At 45.1% G+C, this 22297-nt stretch overlaps 2 protein-coding genes across 2 annotated transcripts; both read left to right on the top strand.

The window, feature by feature from the left end:
• The first annotated feature begins 867 nt into the window (after positions 1–867).
• CDKN2AIP (CDKN2A interacting protein) lies at positions 868–5719 on the top strand. Its single transcript, XM_030948251.1, has 3 exons — positions 868–1098; positions 1194–1324; positions 2062–5719. Exons 1-3 carry the CDS (start codon positions 875–877, stop codon positions 3639–3641), a joined length of 1935 nt encoding a protein of 644 aa, XP_030804111.1. The 5' UTR covers positions 868–874; the 3' UTR covers positions 3642–5719.
• Positions 5720–15654: 9935 nt separating this feature from the next.
• On the top strand, positions 15655–20047 carry ING2 (inhibitor of growth family member 2). Its single transcript, XM_030948314.1, has 2 exons — positions 15655–15990; positions 19248–20047. The coding sequence occupies exons 1-2, from the start codon at positions 15801–15803 to the stop codon at positions 19919–19921; spliced, it is 864 nt and encodes a 287-aa protein (XP_030804174.1). The 5' UTR covers positions 15655–15800; the 3' UTR covers positions 19922–20047.
• Positions 20048–22297: the final 2250 nt, after the last annotated feature.

Below are 22297 nucleotides of genomic sequence, written 5' to 3'. Positions count from 1 at the left end.
ATAGTGCAGCCAGCAGGAACAGGGAAAGGATTGCCCCTTTGTACTCAGCACTGGTGAAACCACACCTCAACTGCTGTGTCCAGTTATGGCCACTCAATTCAGGAAGGACATTGAGGTGGTGGAGCAAGGCCACAGAAGTGAAATGAAGCTGGTGAAGGGTCTGGAGCAGAAGTGCTACCAGGAGTGGCTGAGGGAGCAGGGGTTGTCTAGATCAGAAGTTCAGGGAAGACCTTATGTCTCTCTAGAACTACCTGAAAGGAGGCTGTAGCCAGGTGGGGATCGGCCTCTGCTCCCAGGCAACGAGCGAGAGGATTAAAGGATACAGTCTTAAACTGCACCAAGGGAGGTTTAATCTGAACATGAGGAGGAATTTCTTCACAGAAATGTTGCGAAGCATTGGAACAGGCTGCTCAGGGAGGTGGTGGAGTCACCATCCCTGGAGGTGTTTAGAGGAAGAAAGGACGTGGCACTTAGCGCCGTGGTCTAGCTGACAAAGCGGTGTTCGGTCAGAGGCCGGAGTCCATGATTTCAGAAGACTTTTCCAGCCTAAGTGATTTTGTGATTCTGAGGTAAAACACCACTTGATCCCCCACAAACAACCCGTAAAGCAGAACTTTTGTTCACGCTTCCGCCAGTCACAATGCCGGGCTGGCAGCCGAGCCCAGAGCACCTCTTTTCCCCCGGCACCCCGAGGCGTGCGGGTGGGACGGGCCACAGCCGGTTCCGGTTGAGCGCCAAGGCCCAACCCGCCCGGGGCGCTTCTCTTCCCGTCCCGTCCCTTCCCGCCCCGCCCGCTCCGGCTCGGCCCATGCGGATGTGAGCTCACGGCGCGCCGGGCGGAAGCAGCGGGGCGGGTGTTTCCGCGGCGGCGGCGATGGCGGGGAAGGCGGCGGCGGGCGAGCCCCTGGGGCGGACGGCGGAAGAGGCGGCCTGGGCAGAGACGCTGCGCGGGGCCTGCGAGCCTGAGCACCACTGGCGGTACCGCCGGGAGTTCCTGCTGCGCAACGTGGGGGAGCTGCCGGCGGCGGGCAGCGCCCAGCTGCAGCGCCTGGTGTCCCTCTCCATGGTGTGGGCCAACCACGTCTTCCTGGGATGCCGGTGGGTTCAGCGGGACGCGGCGGGGGACGGGGGGACGGTGTGGCGCGGCCGCCTGACGAGGCCCCTTCCCTCCTTTCCTCTTGTCGCCCCTCCAGGTACCCGCCTCAGGTCATGGAGAGGGCGCTGGAAATGGCCGAAGGCATCCAAGTGACCAACGCGCCTGTCCGCACCACGAGAGACGAACTGGTTGCCAAGGTGAAGAAAAGAGGCATATCAAGTAGCAATGGTTAGCAGATCATAGCTGTGACAATACATAGGAGTCTAGAAAATGCTTGTTTCTGAATGTTCTCGGTTTGCCTCGGGCTTAGAAAGTAGTCAAAATAATTTACTTTTTAAACTCCCGCTAATAGTTTCCTGTCTTTGTGCTATTCTTTTTTCTAATATAATGTCTGTAAAATGCACATAATGCGTACATAGTCATTTGGTAATGTAGAGCTATTGTTTTGAATTTTTACAGCTGGTGCACTTTAATCTGATAACTTGTGCATTGTGATATGGGCTGCTGTGCTCCAGCTCAAATACGTTCTTGTTACTTTGCCTTTGTTGCCAGTCAGACATTGTTGCTGTGTAAGAAACTGAGTTTCTTAAAGTAATTCTCAGATGAATGTTTTAAAGACATTTTGTGGTATTAGTAGACAAAATACACTTCCTTTATTTTTAGATTAGATAGCGCCTTTAATGTATGTTGGCCAGTTTTGGTTTCGACTTCAAGAACAGAAATACATACTTGGGTCCAAACCAACTTCTGAAATCTCGCATGACTGTTGTCTGGATTTTGTCAAAAAAACCCAAAATTCTGAAACAGTAGGTTAATACTTGAAATGACAGTTCAAGGTGTATTGCTAATATATACCCTTTAAATTCACAGACAATATTGCTAGAAGGTTTTAGATTATTTTTCTCTGCATGGCTATTTGATAGTGCAGAAATCAAAGAGGATCACGTATTTTATCTGTTTTGCAGAAGGGGTAGAGGAGCCCTGCAAGAGACAAGCTGTTGAGAAAAGCAGAGACTCTAAGGATGTTGGAAAGGATGTGAAAACAACCAAGGCAGAAAGAGTGAAGGAAACAGAGAGCACCTTGCCCAAAAAGCAGGAAAAAGGTACTGGCAAAGATCCAGAGACTTCCCAGTCAACTTGCCGTTCAGATCAAGAAATGGTCGTGGTCTCAGACGTAGAAACAGAAGGAAAACCTGCTAATGCTGAACGTACTGCTGAGCAAAAGCCACCTTCATCTGAAAAAGAGCCAGGAAAGAAGCCTTGCTCAAGCCCACCTAAGGAAAGCAAGTGTGAAAATGTGCCATCACCTGAAAAGAAAACTACAGTAAGTGTAGCGCCATTGGCTGCCGAGAGCACCCCTCAGGCAGCAGCAGTGGCAGCAGCAGTGCCACCAGCTGCCAAGAGCACCCCACAGGCAGCAGCGGTAGAAGCAGCAGTGCCATCAACGTCTAAGAGCACCCCACAGGCAGCAGCGGTGGCAGCAGCAGTGCCACCAACCTCCAAGAGCACCCCACAGGCAGCAGTGGTGGCAGCAGCAGTGCCACCAACCTCCAAGAGCACCCCACAGGCAGCAGCGGTGGCAGCAGCAGTACCAGTGACAGCCAAGAGCACCCCACAGGCAGCAGCGGTGGCAGCAACAGTGCCACCAACCACCAAGAGCACCCCCCAAACAAGTGCTGCATTGCTGTCTTCCAAAACCCAGGTGGGTGCCCCAGCATCAGTGTCCAAGAACGGCGCTCAGGTGAGCAGCTCACTACTTCTGGCCCCCAAGAGTGGTACTCAGGTGGGCACCTCGCTGCTGCTGGCTTCCAAAGGGCCGGCTAAGGTGGGCTCCCCGCTGCTGGCCTCCAAGAGCAGTGCGGAGGTGGCCGCCTCATTGCTGGCCGCCCGGAGCGGTGCGCAGCCAGGATCCTCGCTACTGGCTGCCAAGAGCAGCGCCCAGGTGGCGGCTTCGCTGCTGGCTGCTCGCAGTGGAGCTCAGCAAGGGCCCTCCCGGGGTGCAGCTCAGGCAGGTGCTTCCCTGCTGGCCTCCAAGAGTGGCTCGCAGGCAGGTGAGAGCCCTGCCAAGGCTTTGTGCAAACCGCTAACCAGCGAAGATGCAAAGGAAAGACAACCTTTTTTCAACAGACTCTACAAAGCTGTAGCCTGGAAACTGGTTGCTGTTGGAGGCTTCAGTCCTAATGTAAATCATGCAGAACTTCTAAATTCATCTATTCAGTCTGTAAAAGCTACGTTAGATGTTGCTTTTGTTCCCCTGAAGGAACTTGCAGACTTGCCTCAAAATAAAAGCTCTCTAGAAAATATAGTTTGTGAACTGAGGTGCAAGTCTGTCTACTTGGGTACTGGCTGTGGTAAAAGTATGGAAAATGCCAAAGCAGTGGCTTCAAGAGAAGCTTTGAAATTATTCCTCAAGAAGAAAGTTATTGTGAAGATATGTAAAAGAAAATACAAAGGTAGTGAAATCGAAGATTTGGTGCTTCTGGATGAAGAGTCAAAACCTTCAAATTTGCCTCCAGCTTTAAGAAATCCTCGCGAGATCTTGTAGGGGAGAATCACTGTTTGTACTGTGTATAGTATTTCAACACAAGGACTGAAGGTTAATTTTGTACTTTGAAAATGTAGGCTTCCAGATATTTTGTATTTCTTTCTCAGTTTTGCAAGACAATGATAGTTCTTTCACTCGGTAGCAATTGTATAAAACTTGTTAGAGATGACAAGTGCGCATTTAAAGGTATTGCCTTAATATACAGCACAGTAGTGTGCTGTTGTATTTGCAGAATAGTCTACCTAACTCTTCTATTTTTAATTAAACTATTAAGGTACAATTTGCTGTTTAAAACCTGATGTTTTTGTAATTCTTACAATTTGATGGTAGTGTGCTCAATTGTCTACCATATCTTTTCTAGGCTTGTAGAAGTGTGTACATAGGGACCATAATACTTGAATAATTGAAAGTTGTTTAAAAATTTCAGTCAAAAAGTTGAATTATATGTTTCAGGCTTGTTGCTCATAATGTTCACTGTTGCTCATACTAGGAGAGAAAGTAGTTGGTTGACTATTTTTATGGGATGTTTTCATAACATTTGCAATATAAGTGACATCCTGATCCCATTTAACATTATGCTATCAGGTTAGAGCCCTTTTTATATCACATTGGCAAATTAGCAATTAGCAGTCAAGTCACAGCTATTTCGGCCACCAAAACTGTAAGCAGATTTAATTTATATGGTGAAGTATCATTTACAGTTTTGTTTGGTACTTTTTTTTCCAAATGAACATGGATTTCTATACTAAGTATATTTTGACTGCTACTGAAACAATAAAACCTCTGTGATAAGCATCTATAGTATTTTGGTTTTGGCTACTAAATATTCCAGCCATTTCAATAACATTGCAACACCTTCAGTAAAGCTTTACATTGAGTGGCTTCAAGGTGTAATCCCACAAGAATTAGTTGGTTGCTTTAGATGTGTAGCTGAAATACTATAAAACTGATAGAGGGCACCTGTAGAATATGAATTTCAACTTTTGTAACACCAAGGTAAGCAAAATGAAAATGCTGCTGTCTGCTGGAGTCAGCAAGTGTATTGTAAAACATTCATTCTAATCAAGCCCTTCCTTTGCTACTTTTTTACTCCCTGTACAGAATAGTTTGAGGTAAAGAAACTGGGAGATTACCTTTTATTTTCAATGTTGCTGAAATACCTGCACAAACTGCATGTTTTGGTATATTGGATAATGACATGTAATTGTAAAAACATAATGTCTTCAGTGCTATTTTGAATTAATCTTGTCCTATTACAGTAGTTAGCTTCATTTAGTGGTGTCCTTACACTTGATTGACAGATCAAGTGCTAAAGGAATGAATAGGAATTTCTGGGATCTCACTAGTACATACATCCACTTTCAGTTATTTTGTAAGTTTTGGGACTAAACCACAGTGGTGTTTACACTGTACCCTGTGTGCTTTTGAGCAGCAGTGGCTGTCCAGTACATAGCACGAGAAGCCTGCAAGGCGCTCGCACTTCCCGGTGGCTGGTTGAGAACTTCCTCCACCTGACCCCTGTGCTTCTGTGCCCTCGGTCGCCCTTCGCCCTAGTTAGACTTCTCAGGAGTTCCCCCCTGGCATTCCTGGAGCACCACCTGGTGTTCGGAATGCAGTGTGCTAAATTGCTTCTTAGTGCAAGAATTGGTGTCCACTTCTAGCACAGGGCAAGCTTTGTGCTGTGCTTGGGAGCTGTGGTGTTCATGATGGGAAGTGTGAGATCTGCTTTCAAGTAGACACATGCAAGGACTGTGCTTGTGAGGCAGGAGTTGCCTCCTGTGCCCTCTGTAGTACAGCTTTCTCTGCTGTTAGTTCGGTCACCTCCAGATCTCTGGCTCAGAATTGCAGCACGTGCTGTAATGTGAAAACCTGTGTTTCTCGTCTGTAAAGCAAAGCTCTCAGTATTCACTGACCTCAAGGGGCTGTTAGGGCAACTGTGTTAAAAGGCTGAGGTGCTAGATGCCTTTTTTAAAAGACCTGACTTAGAATTACTTTTTTTAAAATTTTGAATGTTATTCCTCTTTGATGTTTGGTTGTGAATCATTAAAGAACAAGTCTGTAGCTACTCTTAACAGAAACTGAAAGCTGAAGTGTGTTATTTTTATTTCACATTCTGCATGGAAAGCAACTCAACACACGGATTCACATACAAGTGAATAAGCACTATTTGAATATTCGAATGAGAATCTATGAACATTTCATTAGCTCTAGAGGAAGAAAGATGTTGAAAGAACTGGCTGTGGCAAGAAGTGTTTGTGCAGACCTACCTGTAAGTTCTAAAATCCTGTGTCTCTTCTCCAGCTCTACTGTCCTGTTCTCTAGCAACTGGGATGCTGGTCTTTACCTGTCAGACCCCGCTGATGAGGGCCAGGAGAACACCTGCACTTACACTGTCGGTGTGCAGAGTTGTCTCAGTGACAAAGCAAACCAACCAACCGAAAGGAAAACTGACCCTGTTTTTTCTACGGAAGTACGGGAAATCGCAGCCATCAGAAAGTACCTCGCGTTTCCTCTGGGCACTGCTAGCACAGCCTAAGCACGTAGGGCAGGGTCCTTGCGGCCAGCCGCCCGCTGGCTGCTGTTAGCCACTACCGGGTGCGGACCCGTGCGGGCTATGTCGCCGCCGCCCCCTACTGCGGCCTGCGGGCGCTGGGGCGGCTTTAGCGGGCCGGCCTCAGCGGCGGCCACACGGCGGGGCTGGCGCGGCCGCCCGGCTCGGGGCGGGGCCGAGGCGCTCTATTTGCATAGCGCGTTCCCGGCGCCCCTCTGTTCCTCCACAGTCGCCTTCCGCGGTCGTCCGGGGCCCTGGCGCCCCTCAGGGGGCTACTAGGCCGCCTGCCCACTGTGCGTCGCCTGCGGAGACCAGCAGGGAGACAAACACATGTAAAAAAAAAGACCAAATTAAAAAAAAAAAAAAAAAAACACTCACCCTGTCCTAGAAGTTCTCCTGTCTGCTGCGGTTTATATAACGTCACAAGAGAGCGACGAATGCCGGGATGTTCTGAAGACCTGCTCGCTAGGCCACGCACGGAGGACATGCGTTCCTCACGGGCCCCGCGCCCGCCTAGGGGAAAGTCCCCGGACCGCCGGCAGAGAGTGCCGGGCGCTGCCGCGCCCCCGCCCGCCGCCGCCGCCTCACAACTCCCGCCGAGACGCCTGCGGGCCGAGCGGATGAGCGCGGGGCGGGCTCTCGTCACGGCCACAGAGACGCAGGTAGCGCGGCAGGCGCGCCAACAGAACGGGGCTCACTCTCAGGCCATCCTCTTTTGCCGGGCGGGGCTGCCCGGGACACCTCAGGGCAGGATGGTGCCTCCCACAGCCTTGCGCGGGCACAGCAAAGCTTGTGGGGGGACCCGCTGCTTGCCCGACAGCGGCGTGCAGGACAAGCGGGCCCGCGCCCCCCTGCTGCTCGCACTCGCTGGGCTTCAGGTGCCTCCTGGCCCGCAAAATTATTTAGGTTGGAAAAGACCTTTGAGATCATCGAGTTCAGCCTTTGACCGAACACCACTTTGTCAGGCAGGCCACGGCGCTAAGTGCCATGTCCAGTCTTTCCTTAAACGCCTCTAGGGACGGTGACTCCACCACCTCCCTGGGCAGCCTGCTGCAATGCTTGGCAATCCTTTCTGTGAAGAAATTTCTCCTATTTCTCCTATTGTCCAACCTGAGCACATGCTATTGGGGAAGCACTTCGGGCAGAGCACTTACCTGCCTGGAAAGGCTTTCCCTCCTTCCCTGCCCCAGGAAGTAGCAAGAGGCCAGATGGCAGTACCCTGACGGGGTACTCGCACCCCGCAGAAGTTCGTGGTGCACCAGTACAGGAGGGCTCGGTGGGCATCTGAGCACAAACGCTGGCACAGCACCCAGTGCAAGCCACGCTCCTCCAGCACAGCGGCCACTTCCCCAGACTGTGCTTGCGGGGCACACCTGCCCGCGGGATCCCCTGCTCCACCTTCTCTGCAGAGAAGGAGTGCATGCCACGACTGTTATTTGCCCACTTTAATTAGGTTCTCATGCTTAAACTCCCAGGGACTAACTCTGCAAGATGCTGCTGCCCTGATGAAAAACTGAATTAATGTCATAGACAGAGCCACTTTTGCCTCTAGTATGTCAAGCAAATAGCACATGATCATGCTCCACTGTGGAATAAAGCCCTCTGCTGCACTACAGTCATGTCTGGGTATAAAAAATGACAGAAGAGCACTGGCAGAGATCCCCAAAATGACATAAAATTTGGGCATCTCAGACCCAAAATAAATGGTTTATTACCTTATGCAAATCATCTTTATTACTTTACCCTAAAAGCTCCCAAGCAGTCCAAAGACAATACTTCCTTCTGGTTCATTCTGTCTTGGTATTTTTGAAGTTCCTGTGGTGAGGCCAGGTCTGCTAAACAGTTTCTTTCTCTTTGGCTGAGCCTCAGACATGTGGCCTATATGCAGGCACAGTACAGTTTGTAAACCCTGTTAGTTTCCTACAGCTGCTGGTCCTCTTCCAGCAATATCCTCATGGTGACCTCTTTCCAGCCATGTCAGAGCCCACACTAGACAGAGGAGACCAGTGTGCAGAGTGGGGAGCGCCTCTGCACAGTGGGTGGTGTCAGCTCTGACTGCCTCACATGAGAGCCCTGAAAGGGTTCACAAGAAACCGCCTGGTCTGAGCTGTTGTTTTGGTTGCTGTCATAGCCACTTGAACTACTCAAATGTCTTTCTTTTCTCCTGTGATCCTGCATGTGATCACCTTATAGGTATGTGGGAAAAGAGAGATTTTAAATTAAAACACTATCAAAGAACCCATTCCCAAAGAAACAACTAAAGTGGGGCACAGCTCTATGAAGTCTTGTTTTTTTGGCTGAGAAATTGTGATGAAATCTCAGTGTCCCAGTTTCGTCTACTAAGAGGATATATCTAAAGCTGTATGAAGCACCTGCTGTACAGGCTAAAGACCACAGTCAAGCTTGTGGAGACAAGCTGAAGCTTGTGCAGTGACTGATGTGTGCTTCTTTTTCTTTTTTGGCCCTAAAATTGCACCATAGCACCTTAATGATTTGAACTGGTTCTGTGCATGTGAACAAAATGATCTCACTTGTAGGTTATGGTAAATATTGGTCTTCAAATTTGTTAGTAGGAGAGAAGATGTCAAACATCAAACTTCTCTAGCCTATAGGTTAAACTAAGCTGACATGACATGGTCTATGGGTCCAGAGATTGAGGCAAAAAAAGCACACGTTGAAAGAATTTTGATGCTGTCTCTCTCTTTCACTAGGCAAATCTGTCCCCAAGCCTGTAAATTGCAAAATACAGAGAAAATAAAAGCAATGTCTGTATTTTTAAAGTTTTTCTTTCAGCTAGATTTTCACTTTTGCCTAATGTATAATATGCCGCACTCTTTGTTCAGGTAAGAACAATTAACTTGTGTTTGTGTATGTGGCTTCTAGATGGTTCTGTTAGTTGCCACTGCCACAGCAATGGTACTGCCATTAGGTAGGTTAAACATTTTTAAGAAAATGCTGTCATTAAATCTGCTGTCAGGATGCACCAATTAACACTCTGTGATTAATTAACACTCACTCACAGATGAGCAATTAGGAAAACAGGTTTTGTGTTGATACCTGGTAACAGTTTCAAATATGTTTTAGGCTAATCATGAAAATGGTGCATGATAATTTCTGAGCACTACTGCCTGTTCCTAAGGTAATGGAAGATTGAGTTACAGTGGTTACCAGCTATGTATTTTCCTCCTCTAGTAACATTCCTGCAAATAAAAAAGCATTGTTCAGCTCCAACATCTGAGCCTGCAGCCCTTTAAAGTTTTCATTGCCACTAGTGGTCAAGTAACATTAACTGTTAAGCCCAAGTGGGCTGCAAAAGGATTTCTTCTCAATATGAATGTAGAGATGAATCACATTAGACAAAAGTTATTTTGTCACTAGTAAGAAAACTGATCTAACCAATGGATTTACTAAATCCTCTGATGTTTTACATTTTACATTTCAAATCTTCCAGTGTCTAGCCTGGAGAAAAGACAGCTGAGAGAGGATCTTATCAATGCCTATAAGTGTCCAAAGGAAGAGTGTCAAGAGGATGGAGCCAGGCTCTTCTAGATGGTACCAAGAAATAGGACAAGAGGCAGCATGCAGAAATGGATATACAGCAAGTTCCACCTGAATACAAGGAAGAACTTCTTTACTGTGCAGGTAACCAAACACTGGAACAGATTGCCCAGACAAGTTGTGGAATCTCCATCTCCAGGGAGGTTCAAAGCTGTCTGGACACAACCTATGCAATGTGCTCTAGGGGACCCAGCCTGAGCAGGGAAATTGGACTAGATGACTCACTGTGGTCTCTTCCAGCCCGTTATTCTGTGATTTTAACTGCAGCTAAGTTCTATGTTCAGTCAGATGCTGCCTATATTTTGACAGCAGTCTTCCAGCCTAAAGCCTCCTTTACACTGGAGTACATGCCACATTTCTCATTATTTTGGGGGAAAGGATGTTTGAGGGGCAGGAATCTATTCATCTTGTTTAACCATTAATTTTTCTGACAATTACAACTGAATAATACAGTAAATGTAAACTCTGTGTGTTCCTGGGGAAAAAAACCCTGTACATTGGTCATATCCTAGTAGTAAAGGATAAGACCACTTTTTGGTAACTGGGAGTAAGTGATGGCACTGAAAATTTTGCTTAGCAGAAGCACTGCTGGAAAACCCCTGATGTGGGTGATTTGGTGCTATAGGGTTATTTTGAAGATATGAAATTAATCTCTGGAGCTGTTTGTGGTGACTTTTCAGTTGCACTAGAAATTAATAATTTTTACTAGGTTAGGATAAGTGGATTCCAAAGAAGAAAAAAAAAATCCACACTAGGAGGGAAATAAAATGAGGCTTCCTCCTGTTTGTTGCAGAGTTTTAATGACATATGCCAAAACTCTGTCCAAGTTTTCGGGGAACTCTGAAATTCATAAATGGTAATCATAGGCATGTGATTTCCCCATTTTTGCACACAAAGTAGAATTCATTTCACTGACTTCTGTGACAAGAGACCTGGGCTACCCTTACAGTCAACGGAGACATTTTTAGAGCAATACCTATTTATACTAAGATTCTCTCTCATTCCACATATTTAGCTGGGTGACTCCCACCTTTATTTCCTGAGCTGGAAAAAAAATTAACATCTGCATATAGGAGAGTATTATGAATGTCTTAAACCTTCACCTACTGAAACTTTCTGCAGGTGTACTGTCTGCCCTCATTTAATAATCTTGATTACAAAGGTGCACTTGTGTAAATATGTCCTTCACAAAAGGAAGAAGTAAGAATGTGTTTTTCACATGTGCTCAGCTGATCAGCAGTGTCCCCCTCCTATGAGGAGCTGCACTTCGTATGCCAGCTGAGCATGCTCCATAGCACCTGTGAGAAGCTGGTGGTGTCCAGCCCCTGCTGATTTCCAGAGGGTATTCCAAACAGAGCTGATAGCCTCAAAAAGGAGCAGTGTGGTTCTATTCAAAACACAGTGACAGTGTATGTGTATGCTCTCATGAAAGCAATGAAGTAATATATAAGTAAATTTCTTAACATGTCTTGTCTTGGACCTACCAATTTCTCAAAACACGTTTTGCTGTGGCATTAGAATATGGAAACTGAATGTGTGAAGAACCGTAACAAATAAATAAATAGTTGTTACAAAACAAAGCATGGAGTATACTTAGTCTGCACTTTTTAGTCCCTTTTTCAATCTGCTCATGGTGAAATTAGTAGAACCTATCTGCCTAAAGAAAAAATTGAGCAGGATATTGTGGCTGCCCTCTTTCCTGTGTTAATACAAGTCAACTGGTTACTAAGATTCAGGAAGAGATTTTCTATTATAGCATATTGGCAGAAAACAGAGTAAATGTGCTGGATAAGGAAGAACATACATCTCCTGATAAGTACAGGATATTTGTCACTTGGTACTAGAAAGCTCTTTGGTACAGTTGAGGATGAAGCTAACGGGAAAAAGCACATCCCAGTATTTTCAGGAAATCTACTGTTTAGTTTATCATCTGAATGAAATTATCTGCTGTCAGCCCATGTCTTATTTTTAAGTATTCTACACTTGTGTAAATGAAAGAGAAAAATAGTAATAATAGTGAATTAATATGATTTGTATTCCACCAGATAAATCAAGCTTAATATTTAAAGAAAACAAAAAGCAATGTCTGGCATTACAGGGATGTATCTTTTTTGGATGACCTAATGTTAGAGAAGCTTTTGAGAATAGCTTACCTGGTAAAACATAGTAGTATGTCTGGCAAGGACAGCCTCTTCCCAGAATATCACCTGTATAAAACTCTGCCTATTGCTTCTTTCAGCTGACTCTTAAGAAGCCCATCTGGATTGTACTCATTCTTTTTAAAATCTGTTTATTTTTATGGTATCTCAGATAATTCTTCATGCTTTTCATCCCATGGAAGACAGAGAAGTATTTCTGACAAGAAATATATATCATCAAAAATCAGTTCTTTTGCTTAAAAGAAGGACCTTGTTGTCATCCTTTGAGCATTCCTACTAAATGCTAAGAAGGTCTTTCACAATTACAGCCCCATATGGACTTGTCCTCATCAAGAATGCTGCTTTTCTTTTTCCACAGCCTGAAACACTTTCTGGGTTATCAATAAAAAACAAGAAAAAAAAAGCAATCCCAAACAAAACCAAATAAAGCAAATAAAACCAAACCCAAACCAATCCAAACCAAATCCAACAAACAACCCCCCCACCAACAAAACAAAACCAAAAAAACCCTCACCAAAGTAAAACAAACAAACAACACAAAAACCCAAACCAAACCAAAACCAAAAGAAAAAAAACAAAAACCTAACCAACTTATGTATTATTATGTGAAACAGGATAGGAATCATCTGTGTTTTGAGGATTTAAAATCAGGATTATGAAAGATGAGAGGCAAAAGTTTAATTGGGGAAAATAACAGTTGGATTAAATCTCTGGAAATATTTTTATCATAGTAAAATCTGTAATATAATGAAATCTTTCACAAAAAGAAGGGGAATATTCTGGTAGGGACTTTAAAAACCTATACTGGTAATTTATAAAGAAACAAAAACTGTTGGGATCAATTCTTCCTGAAAACTGGGAATAGTTTAGAGATATATAAATAAATCTAAATAAACTGGATATAGGAGTTCTCTGTATTACTTACCCTTGGTGGACAACTACTGAGATATGTTTGATGCAATACACCCTAATATCACATCCCTGTGTATCAACCTCAAGCTGACAGTTTCCCACTTAGCAGAGAGGGTTGGTAGAAATATATGATCATTCTGCCTGTACATCTCTACAATTAGCAAGGTTTTGCTCTACCATGCCTGTTCCTATCTCCAGATTATTCTCACATACAGGCAGTGAAAGAAGGGACACAGTTGGTTCTCAGAGCTATCAATCAACCTGCGAACTTGAGCCCAATACATCAAAATTCTCCTGTGCTTGCTCCCAGACATTTTGAGGCATGAGCAAAGCAGGGAATTCAATCAGCTCTTCTTGCTTTCCTTTCCCCTGAGGCTTCAACCATGCAGCAAGGTAAGGCTTCTTTTTCCTAGGGAAATCTGGTCCAGTGCCCCTGCTGCATTCTTGAGGTTCCCCAAAGTTAAAATTTTTATTTTAGTGTTTGAAAGCAGTAGAAAACACTTAAATTCAGAAGTCATTAGCTATTCTCTGCTGTACCTTAGATACTGTTTCCCCCATAGTGACAAACAGCAAGCTTTTAGCACAGAAACCACCTGTAACAAATGTTATGAAATATTTTCTTGTCTATTTCTTTATGGACAGTGCATGCACAGTTTCTTGTGAGAAAAAAAAAGTTATGCCAAAATGTTTGGTTTAAATTAATATTTAATAATAATTAATATTTAATTTTAAATAGCATGTTAATTTTGAATGAACATTTTTGCTTTATTTTTTTCTGCTCTGTAGGGGAATTTCCTGTTTCTTAACTTTATTTCTTCATGAGATGGCAGAATGTTACACCTATTCAAACCAACTATAAGCAGAAACATAATCCCTCAAAAGAGCCAACACCTTTCTCAAGAATATTGTATCAATTATATTAATCCAGGTCCTCTTCACTGGCTTAAGTGTTATCTGTTAATATTGTATTAAAAATTCAGTCTTCAGTTACTCAGAAGTGACAGCAATGAATGCTACACAGTAAAGTTACAGTGAGTTAGCACCGATGGAAGCCAAGGTAACCAGGTTATTGCCATTTTCTAAATCTATTTGTGCAAAAATGAGACAAGTAGCAAAAAAATTATCTGAGGCTTCATTAACTTGAGCTGTAACAGTGCACAAAAAAAAACCAACCAAAAAAAAGAAAAAAAAAGCAGTTGGTTTAACAGGTGTTACATTGTAGATTAAAACTGTTCATTTTAAGATGAAGGCACCCTCTTAAGAAAATGAACACGCAGAATACAGACTTCCTGGTTTTTTGGCCAGAGTGACATCAGTATAGTGAAGGATGTTTTGAAAGTACTGTCTACAACTTTGTTTTCATTCATTTTTATGACCTTGCCAACACATTGCTGACTTGGGCAAAGCTGACTGACTGCAGCTGCAATTACTCAACAGCATGGACACAGACATATGAAAATCCCTGCCATGTACAACACCCGCCTAGCAGCTGTGAGACTTGGAAGTTAGGAATGTTTAAATAGCTCTGTGAACTAGGGTCTTAAGAAAATAACACTTGCAGACTGCCATCATGTGAGATATTAATTTTCTTGTAGGAGTAGCCATGGAGCTATTTGGCACAGACCATACAAAGACAGAATCCCAGGAAAAAGGAGTCTAGATGGGATCCTTGGGAGGCCACCAAAGCAGAGCCAGCTTCACTGCCAGATCAGGTTGTGTCATCATCCAGGGAGGCTCGAAAAATATCCAAGGATGGAGATTATGCAACTTCTCTGTAAACCTGTGCTGCTGCTTCACCACTACTCCAGATCATGCCATCCTGAAATGCTATCTACAAGATTACTATGGGTACTCTTTTAGTGCTGGCTACTCAACTAGAGGTAGGAATGTAAGACAGAAGAGAGTCTGGGGATTTGAATTTGCTTCTTTTCAATTTTATTCCTGAATTCAATCATCTCTGATTGTTTTTGTTAGGTTGTTTTTTTGCTTTATTTACCATATGCATTTTCCCCAGATACCTTTTTGGATGCCTCAAATATAAATGAAACAATGCAAAATATACAGGTCTCCTCAGGGTGTTTCAAGACTCGGCAAAATTAATTTTCTTTTCCTGATGCTTACAAATCATTATTATGCAGTAAAGACCTGAAAAATTTCTTAAAGAGAAGTGGAGATGAAATCTCGACATTTTAGTATTTAGTCAAAAGGTATAATTTAGCTTTTGTTTCCTACTATAGTTGTTGTGGCCAAGATTTGATACAAATTCTGCAACGGGCATGGCTAGGACAGGATACTCTGCCAAATTTTCGAGATTTGCTGTTTGGCGAGTGGCATTCAAAAGGCCAAAGTTCGTTGGTACCTTATTTAAAATACTCTTGAAATGATTTCTCAGGACAAATCTGTCACTCAGCTTCCCTAAATAACAGCTCATCCCATATCCTCTTTGCTCTTCGTTAAAGATAGATCAGGCGGCTCTCACTGCGGGCAGGACCGGGGATCGCGGCGCGGGGGGCGGCCCCGCCGGCCGCGGAAGCGCCGGAGCCTCCGGGCGCCTTTACGGGAGGCCCCGCCCCCCGCGCGCGCTCCCGCCCCTCGCCGCGCGCCGGGCCAATGGGAGCGCGCGCCTGGAGAAGGCGGGAGAATGCGAACCCCTGGCAGCGCCGCCGGCCGCGCCTTATAAGGGCAGGGCCTCGCGCATGCGCGCTGCGGGCAGGGGCGGGGGGCGCCGAGCGGGGGTTTTGCTCCGGCGGCGGCACCGCGGGAAGGGGCGCGGGACCCGCGGGACCCGGCGGAGGGGCGGCCGCACCCGCCCGGCCCGGCCCGGCCCGGCCCGGCCCGGCGAGCGCTCACCGCCCCCGGGCGCGGCCGCCCCAGGGCAACGGGGCGGCGACACGAGGAGGAGGAGAAGAAGAAGACGGAGAAGGGAGCGGGGCCGCCGCAAGGACCCCGCGCCCGGTGCGGGCGGTGCGGCGGCGGCGGATGTGCTGCTGGCGCGGGGGGATGATGCTGGCGGGGCCGCAGCTGGTGGCGGGGCCGGCGGCGCCGGGCGGAGAGCGGGCCCGGCTGCTCTCGCTCTACGTGCAGGACTACCTGGAGTGCGTGGAGTCTCTGCCGCTGGACATCCAGCGCAACGCCTCGCTGCTGCGGGAGATGGACACGCAGTGCCAAGGTGGGCGCCGCCGCGGGGCACCGGGCGGCGGGGAAAAGGGGAAAGGGGACGGCCTCCACCAGCCGCACATGCGCCTGGCGCGGAGGAGCTGGGGCCGGAGTGAAATCTGCTGGGGCCCCGCGGGGCTGAGCCTGCAGGGGCGCGGGGCTCTCGGCGCCCGGTGGGTCCCGGGGAAGGCCGCCCCGCCTCGGGGCCGCGCTGCCCGGCGCTAGGCCCCAGCTCCGCCGTTTGGGGTCGCTTCCGCCCCGCCGGGCAGCCTTGGTGCCCGAACCGGCGGCGCTGCCGCTGGAGGTGCGGTCCGGAAATCGGCCTCCCCGCAGCTCCTCCCGCCGTGCGGAGCCGGGGGGCGGTGTCCCGGCGGAGCCCAGCGGCCGTCCCACGGTAGTCCGCACGCACGGTGGGGGCGGGGATACATAAAGCGCCAGCACCGTTCCCTTGGGTCCTGGAGGGAGGCTGCGGAGCGGGAAGTTGCCCTAAACCTCATCCGAAGGCTCCTTCGGGAGGCAGGTTCAGTGCCGATGAAAGACCTTGCGCCCCGCGGACTTTGCGGGGCACGGCGGTGCCCGGCAGCTGCCAGCCGGCCCTGCCATGCGGCTGGAATTCGATTCCGGGCAGTCGGCAGCGGAGCCGCATCTCCTTCCTTCGGCGTGGGCAGGAAGGCACCATGGGGACCGGCAAGGCCTCAGATGTTGAAGGGCCACCTCAGGAGGCAGCTGTTGTGAAGGGATTCTTTCAATTATCTTTCTAATTACCCGAGAAAACACATAAGAACGGGCTTTTGTAAGTTGCCTGGGATTTTAAAGTTTAAATGGCATAGACTTGCCTGCAGCATTTTGAATTCCTAGTCAAGGCTGGCTCTTTACCTCCTGATCCATGGTGACTAGCCAGCAATCCTCAGACTTTAATAGATTAAATATTTTCTTTAGACTGTTTGTTACTGTCTGTTTATCCAGCCACCAGTACTGGGTCATATAATAAATTTGTTGCTAGTTTTAATCAAAGCCTTCAACTGGTTTAAAACAACAACAACAACAACAAAAATCTTCAAAACCCTAAAAATGGGATAAAAATATTTTAGACCCAAAAAAAAGTAAAAATGTAACAGCAATGCTATATTATTTCAGCTAATTTAAAAGGTAATGATGGTCTGTGGAGGAGGGAAAAAGCTCTTGTGCTTAGAAAACAAATCATTTTAGCTTTTATTAGCTCCACCAAACTTAATCAGATTATCTGTAATGAACACTTGGCCCTGCTTAGGGTTGGAGTTCTTTGTGGGGTTTTTTATTTTTGGGTTTTTTTTTTTAAACAGAGGTTTCAGAGCTGTTTATAAGGGTATATGAATGCTTTGTCTAATCTTTGGGGATTCACAAGTAGTTCGGTAAACTTCCATCTCTGTCAGTTCAAAACTTCTGTGCTCTCCTTAGTGAATGTTGATCCATGTGAAGTTCAGCATGTCCTCTCAGGCTGCATCCAGGCAACAATGTAGGATGAACGTTTTTCTCTGTCACAGTATGAACGAGTGAGCAGCTATTGTTTGTAAATGGTTCTGCATAGGGCATTCCCAATATGGGAAATCTATCTTGTCTATGTGTACCTACACTCCTGCCTCCAAAAAGAGAAGTCTGGGTGGATGATTGTGTGGTTGTACAATATTGTATTCTGGTTATGCCTTTCTTGTTCTGCAGCATACAAAGTACGCTACTCCATGCTTCTCAGGAGCTGAGAGTAAGATTTTTAAAAATTTTATTTCTCTTGTCAGGGCCAGAGGCAAGTGATGCAGCTGAAGGTATAGTGAAATAAAGCTTATCGTTTAAATGGTAGCTGGAATGCTGATATTAAAATACAGAAAATACAGGCCGAGTTACTGGACAGGCCAGAGGAGTGATTTTTATCTTGCCATAGTGAAAGTCTGGAACAGAAGAAAATGCAGTTGGCTCCTGTTGTCATACAGGTTTCTGAATTTATAGTAAAAAGCAGTTGTTCATGCTTAATCTACTGTTCCAAGATACCAGGAGGAAAAAAAAATATCACTAGGAATGATGTTGAGATAACAAGCTTGAATCATTTCACAACAGTGCAGACAAATTCTTTTAAAATGAAAGCAAATTATTTAAATGCAGGTCTTTAGGAAGAGGTTGATTGTACTTCTGCTAGCATAACTTCTGCTTTAGAAGTAAACAGTTTTGTACCATTTATAATCTCCCTTACCTGTTCAAATAAAATCCTAAGTTCTGACTGAACCAATACTGTACCTAACACTGTACATCAAGTTTCACTGCCAGCTCTTCTAATTATTTCCTTCCCTGTTTGGAGTTTCTCTGTTCTTATGTGTAGATCTAGTGTAACATTTGGCTTGGAAAAAGTAATTTTAAAATCCAGCAATATAGAACAACAGAGTACAGACTAAGACTGATTTATAAGACGATCTCATATTCGGGTTCATTCAACTTGCTTCTTAGAACTAAATTTAGTGAAAGATTCACAGCAACTCATGCGGTTATTTTGCGTGACTTGGAAGAGGGAAAGCTTGGAAATCAAACTGTGAGCCACTCATTTACTAGTTGCTTAAAAATACCCTGTGATGCATTAAAGAGAAGGTCGCCTATTCTGAAAAGTTCAACCCTGATTTAAAATAATTTGTTTTGGCAATAGGGAAAGTATTTTGAGGAGTGTAAGTTGATTTTCATTCTGATTGTAAATTTGCTATTATGTAACTTCAGTTGTCATATTCCTTTTATAACTGTGTCTACTTGAAAATGTAATGCCAAACCTTGAGATGAGTAAGAGGGGAAGGCAGAGGACCTGGATAAACTAATTCTGGAGTGTTATATATCATGATATATGACAATTCTATGAATTTCAGGATTCTTCCTGTGATAAAATAAGCGATTGCTTTGGTTTGCTGGACCAGTTTTGGAATTATTGTGGTAAGGACTTTTAGGAGAAACTCCTCCTGTTTCAAATGGAAGGAGGATCTGGATTATCCATGCCTCAACAACTATCGTGTCCCCTCTCTTGTGTTATCCTTTCTTTTTCCAGTGGCTAAAACAAGCTTGGTCTTTCTTAGAACATGAGAATATTTTCTTGCAACATATTGTGACCTTAAACACTGATTTGATGGCCACATGCACTTGAATGATATGTAGGTTATACTGTAATTAAAATTTGTACTATTTCTCATCAGTTAGAGAATATATTTGTTTTTTTGAGCATGTTCCATCTTGTGTAATTATCCTATGATTATTTTTATTTTATAGAAGCGCTAAAAGAAATAGATGATGTCTATGAAAAATACAAGTCAGAAAACGATCCTGTTCAGAAGAAACGCTTGCAGCAGCATCTTCAGCGGGCATTAATCAACAGTCAAGAACTTGGAGATGAAAAAATTCAAATAGTTACTCAGATGCTAGAACTGGTAGAGAACAGAGCCCGTCAAATGGAGACACACTCTCAGTGTTTCCAAGACCTGTCTGAGAACGAAAAGCCTCTAGAAAAGGCCAAGATGGAGTCGTGCCAGCCAGAGAGATCCTCACGCAGGCCTCGTCGCCAGCGAACCAGCGAGAGCCGCGACTTGTGCCACATAGCCAATGGCATCGATGACTGTGACGACCAGCCACCAAAAGAGAAAAGATCAAAATCTTCCAAGAAGAAAAAACCGCGCTCCAAAGCCAAACAGGAGAGAGAGGTTTCACCTGTAGAATTTGTAATTGATCCCAATGAACCGACTTACTGCTTATGCAGCCAAGTGTCTTACGGCGAAATGATAGGATGTGACAATGAACAGTGCCCTATTGAGTGGTTCCACTTTTCCTGTGTTGGACTGACATACAAACCAAAGGGGAAATGGTATTGCCCCAGGTGCAGAGGAGACAATGAGAAAACAATGGACAAATGTACTGACAAATCAAAAAAAGATAGGAGATCGAGGTAGTGAAAACAATTTGTTTTAGAGTTGCTCCTTTTATATTAAAATGCTTCATTTCCACAGAACATTGTTTTAGGAAATGCATAAGACTATGCAATAATTTTTAATCTATAATATTAATATTAAAAACTGTTATACCTTCTGTGATCTTTAACTTTCTGCACTGAATAACCAATTAATTGAAACAGGGTGGCTTCAGACCTTTCACAGAACACATTACAAGCAGATGGCGCTTGGTTTCGATTTACCCCCGTTAGTATTTTAAAGAACCTTGTGAATCCTGAAATAATGGTGGTGGGAAAGATACTGAAGAACTTCTCATGTTATGGTAAAGGGCTTGTAAGGCCTCATATCTCTGCTAGCATCTTAACAACTGAGTTTTTTGTTTATCCCAAGTTTTACATTTTCAGTTTTTGTGTTAACATCATGCGTTTGGAGTTAGGGGTTTTGAATTCAGCTGTAACTGTAAAAGTCTTCCGAGCTATAAACAGATCTCTCCAGTGACTTTCATATGATCAGTATGTTATCACGAGGAAGAAAATACCACTAACTTAAACTTTTCTTTTTCGCCAACATTAAACTCTTGTCTTTGTGACTATACTTGGGAGTCAGTTTTTGGGTATGATATCATTATGGTGTATACTCAGTTTTTGATAATAGGTTTTATCAAGCATCCTGATCTGGTCTTTATCATTTAACATGATCTCTCTATAAGCCTTGAAGTGGTAGAAGGATCCCTTGAGAGGAGGGGATATTAACATTTCAGGGAACAGGAACTGGAAATGTGATGGAATCTTCATTATAATCCATCTGTAGAGAGCTGAATCATGACTGGTACTCTCTGGGGTGTAAACTTTGCTCTTCTTTAAGTAGGATTTGTGTCTGATGTGGCCAAACCTGGGTTTTAGGCACAGCACCAAAATTCTTGAACTTGGGAACTACCCCAAAGACTGAAGGCAAAAGCTTTCAATGAAAAGTTGATAGATACTAACTAACAAGACATAAGCGTGCATGGCACAGAGCCAATAGACAAATCCCAGCAGGTTTCTGACAGGTGATATAAGAGCTTTATCCTGAAGTATGCTGGTAGTATCTAAACACTACTTGGGTGGTAGTTAAAAGTGAACTTCCTCACCCCCATGCCTTAAAGGAGGTTGAACAAAGGATGAGAAGAGCTGTTGCTGCTCCTTTGCAATGGGAGATGCTAATGGAGAGGTGAGTGGGTACCAAAGCTCAGTCCTAGGGTTCCTGCTCACCAGTGCTCTTGAGACTGGAATTGGGGTGGGCTTGGCAAGTCAGGCAGCAGCTCTGCAGGGCTGGCTGTGGGGTTACCTGAGGGTGGGCTGCGGGTGCTCAGAAGTCCGTGTAGGTCCCTGTCCCTTGCCACTAAGGTTTCCCTTGACAGTACAGAGGGAAAAGTGACACCAGCTCTGGCCAAGGCCGATTAGAAGGCAGTTGTGCTGAGTTGAGAGCAGCCCAGAAGGCGGGCAGATGAGCAGAAGGGAGCTGGGATGGATGAACGCCATCAGAACTCCTTCCTGCATCTCCACTAGAGGGCTGTGCCAGCTGGGGCTCAGGGTGGAATGTGATGTGCAGGGCACAAAGCCTCAGTGCTGTCAGACCAGATGGCACAAATCAGTGCACAGCATGCTCAGTATCATAAGGTAAGTAACATACCAAGCCTGTTTCCTCAGGTATGATCTGTTTCCTTAGCAGGATTGAGCATTTGCAAGTAGTTAGCAAGTACCAGGGGAGTGGAAAGGCAAAGGTTTGAATTTTTGCTCTAAAACTGTAGCTTTATGGAGTAGTGCTCCAGTAGGGAGATCTGTACCACAGTAAATAAACAGCTCTTGCAGGAAACTTCTGGAAGGACTCTGACCATCAGTAGGATGGGATAGAGGGTAAACCTTATCCCTACCTTGCTTTCCAGGCCTACTGGCTGATCTCAGGTTGCAAAAATTGTTTTGAGGAGCTGGATCATGGCTATTGATGGAGAATGATCAGACCTGCTGTTGGAGATAAGTGGCAGTAAGTCGTCTTCTGAACATTTGACTCCTTTTTTTTATTTGTTATGGCTTAAGGATTCTCTGATTTCCTTCTTGAGAAGATTGATTGGAAGCCTTGGGCTGAGGATTATATGAACATCTAACATTTACCTAAAATGGACATGCTCCCTAGTATTAAAAAACAAACATTGCTTAGGTAAGCATTGAAGTTGCAGAACAAAGTACAAGTGAAATTGTAACTATTAATGTTACTGATTTATCTGGACAAGTATTGCTTGAATTTGTACTGGATAAATCAAGAATACTTCTTTCCAATGCAGAGAGGAAATCTGGGAGCCTTACATAATTCATCTGAAATAATTGCTGAAGTAGGAGG

This window comes from Camarhynchus parvulus, chromosome 4, assembly GCF_901933205.1.
Source record: "Camarhynchus parvulus chromosome 4, STF_HiC, whole genome shotgun sequence".
Taxonomy (NCBI): domain Eukaryota; kingdom Metazoa; phylum Chordata; class Aves; order Passeriformes; family Thraupidae; genus Camarhynchus; species Camarhynchus parvulus.
The sequence above is the reverse complement of the archived record's forward strand: the minus strand, read 5'-3'. Positions and strand labels throughout refer to the sequence as shown.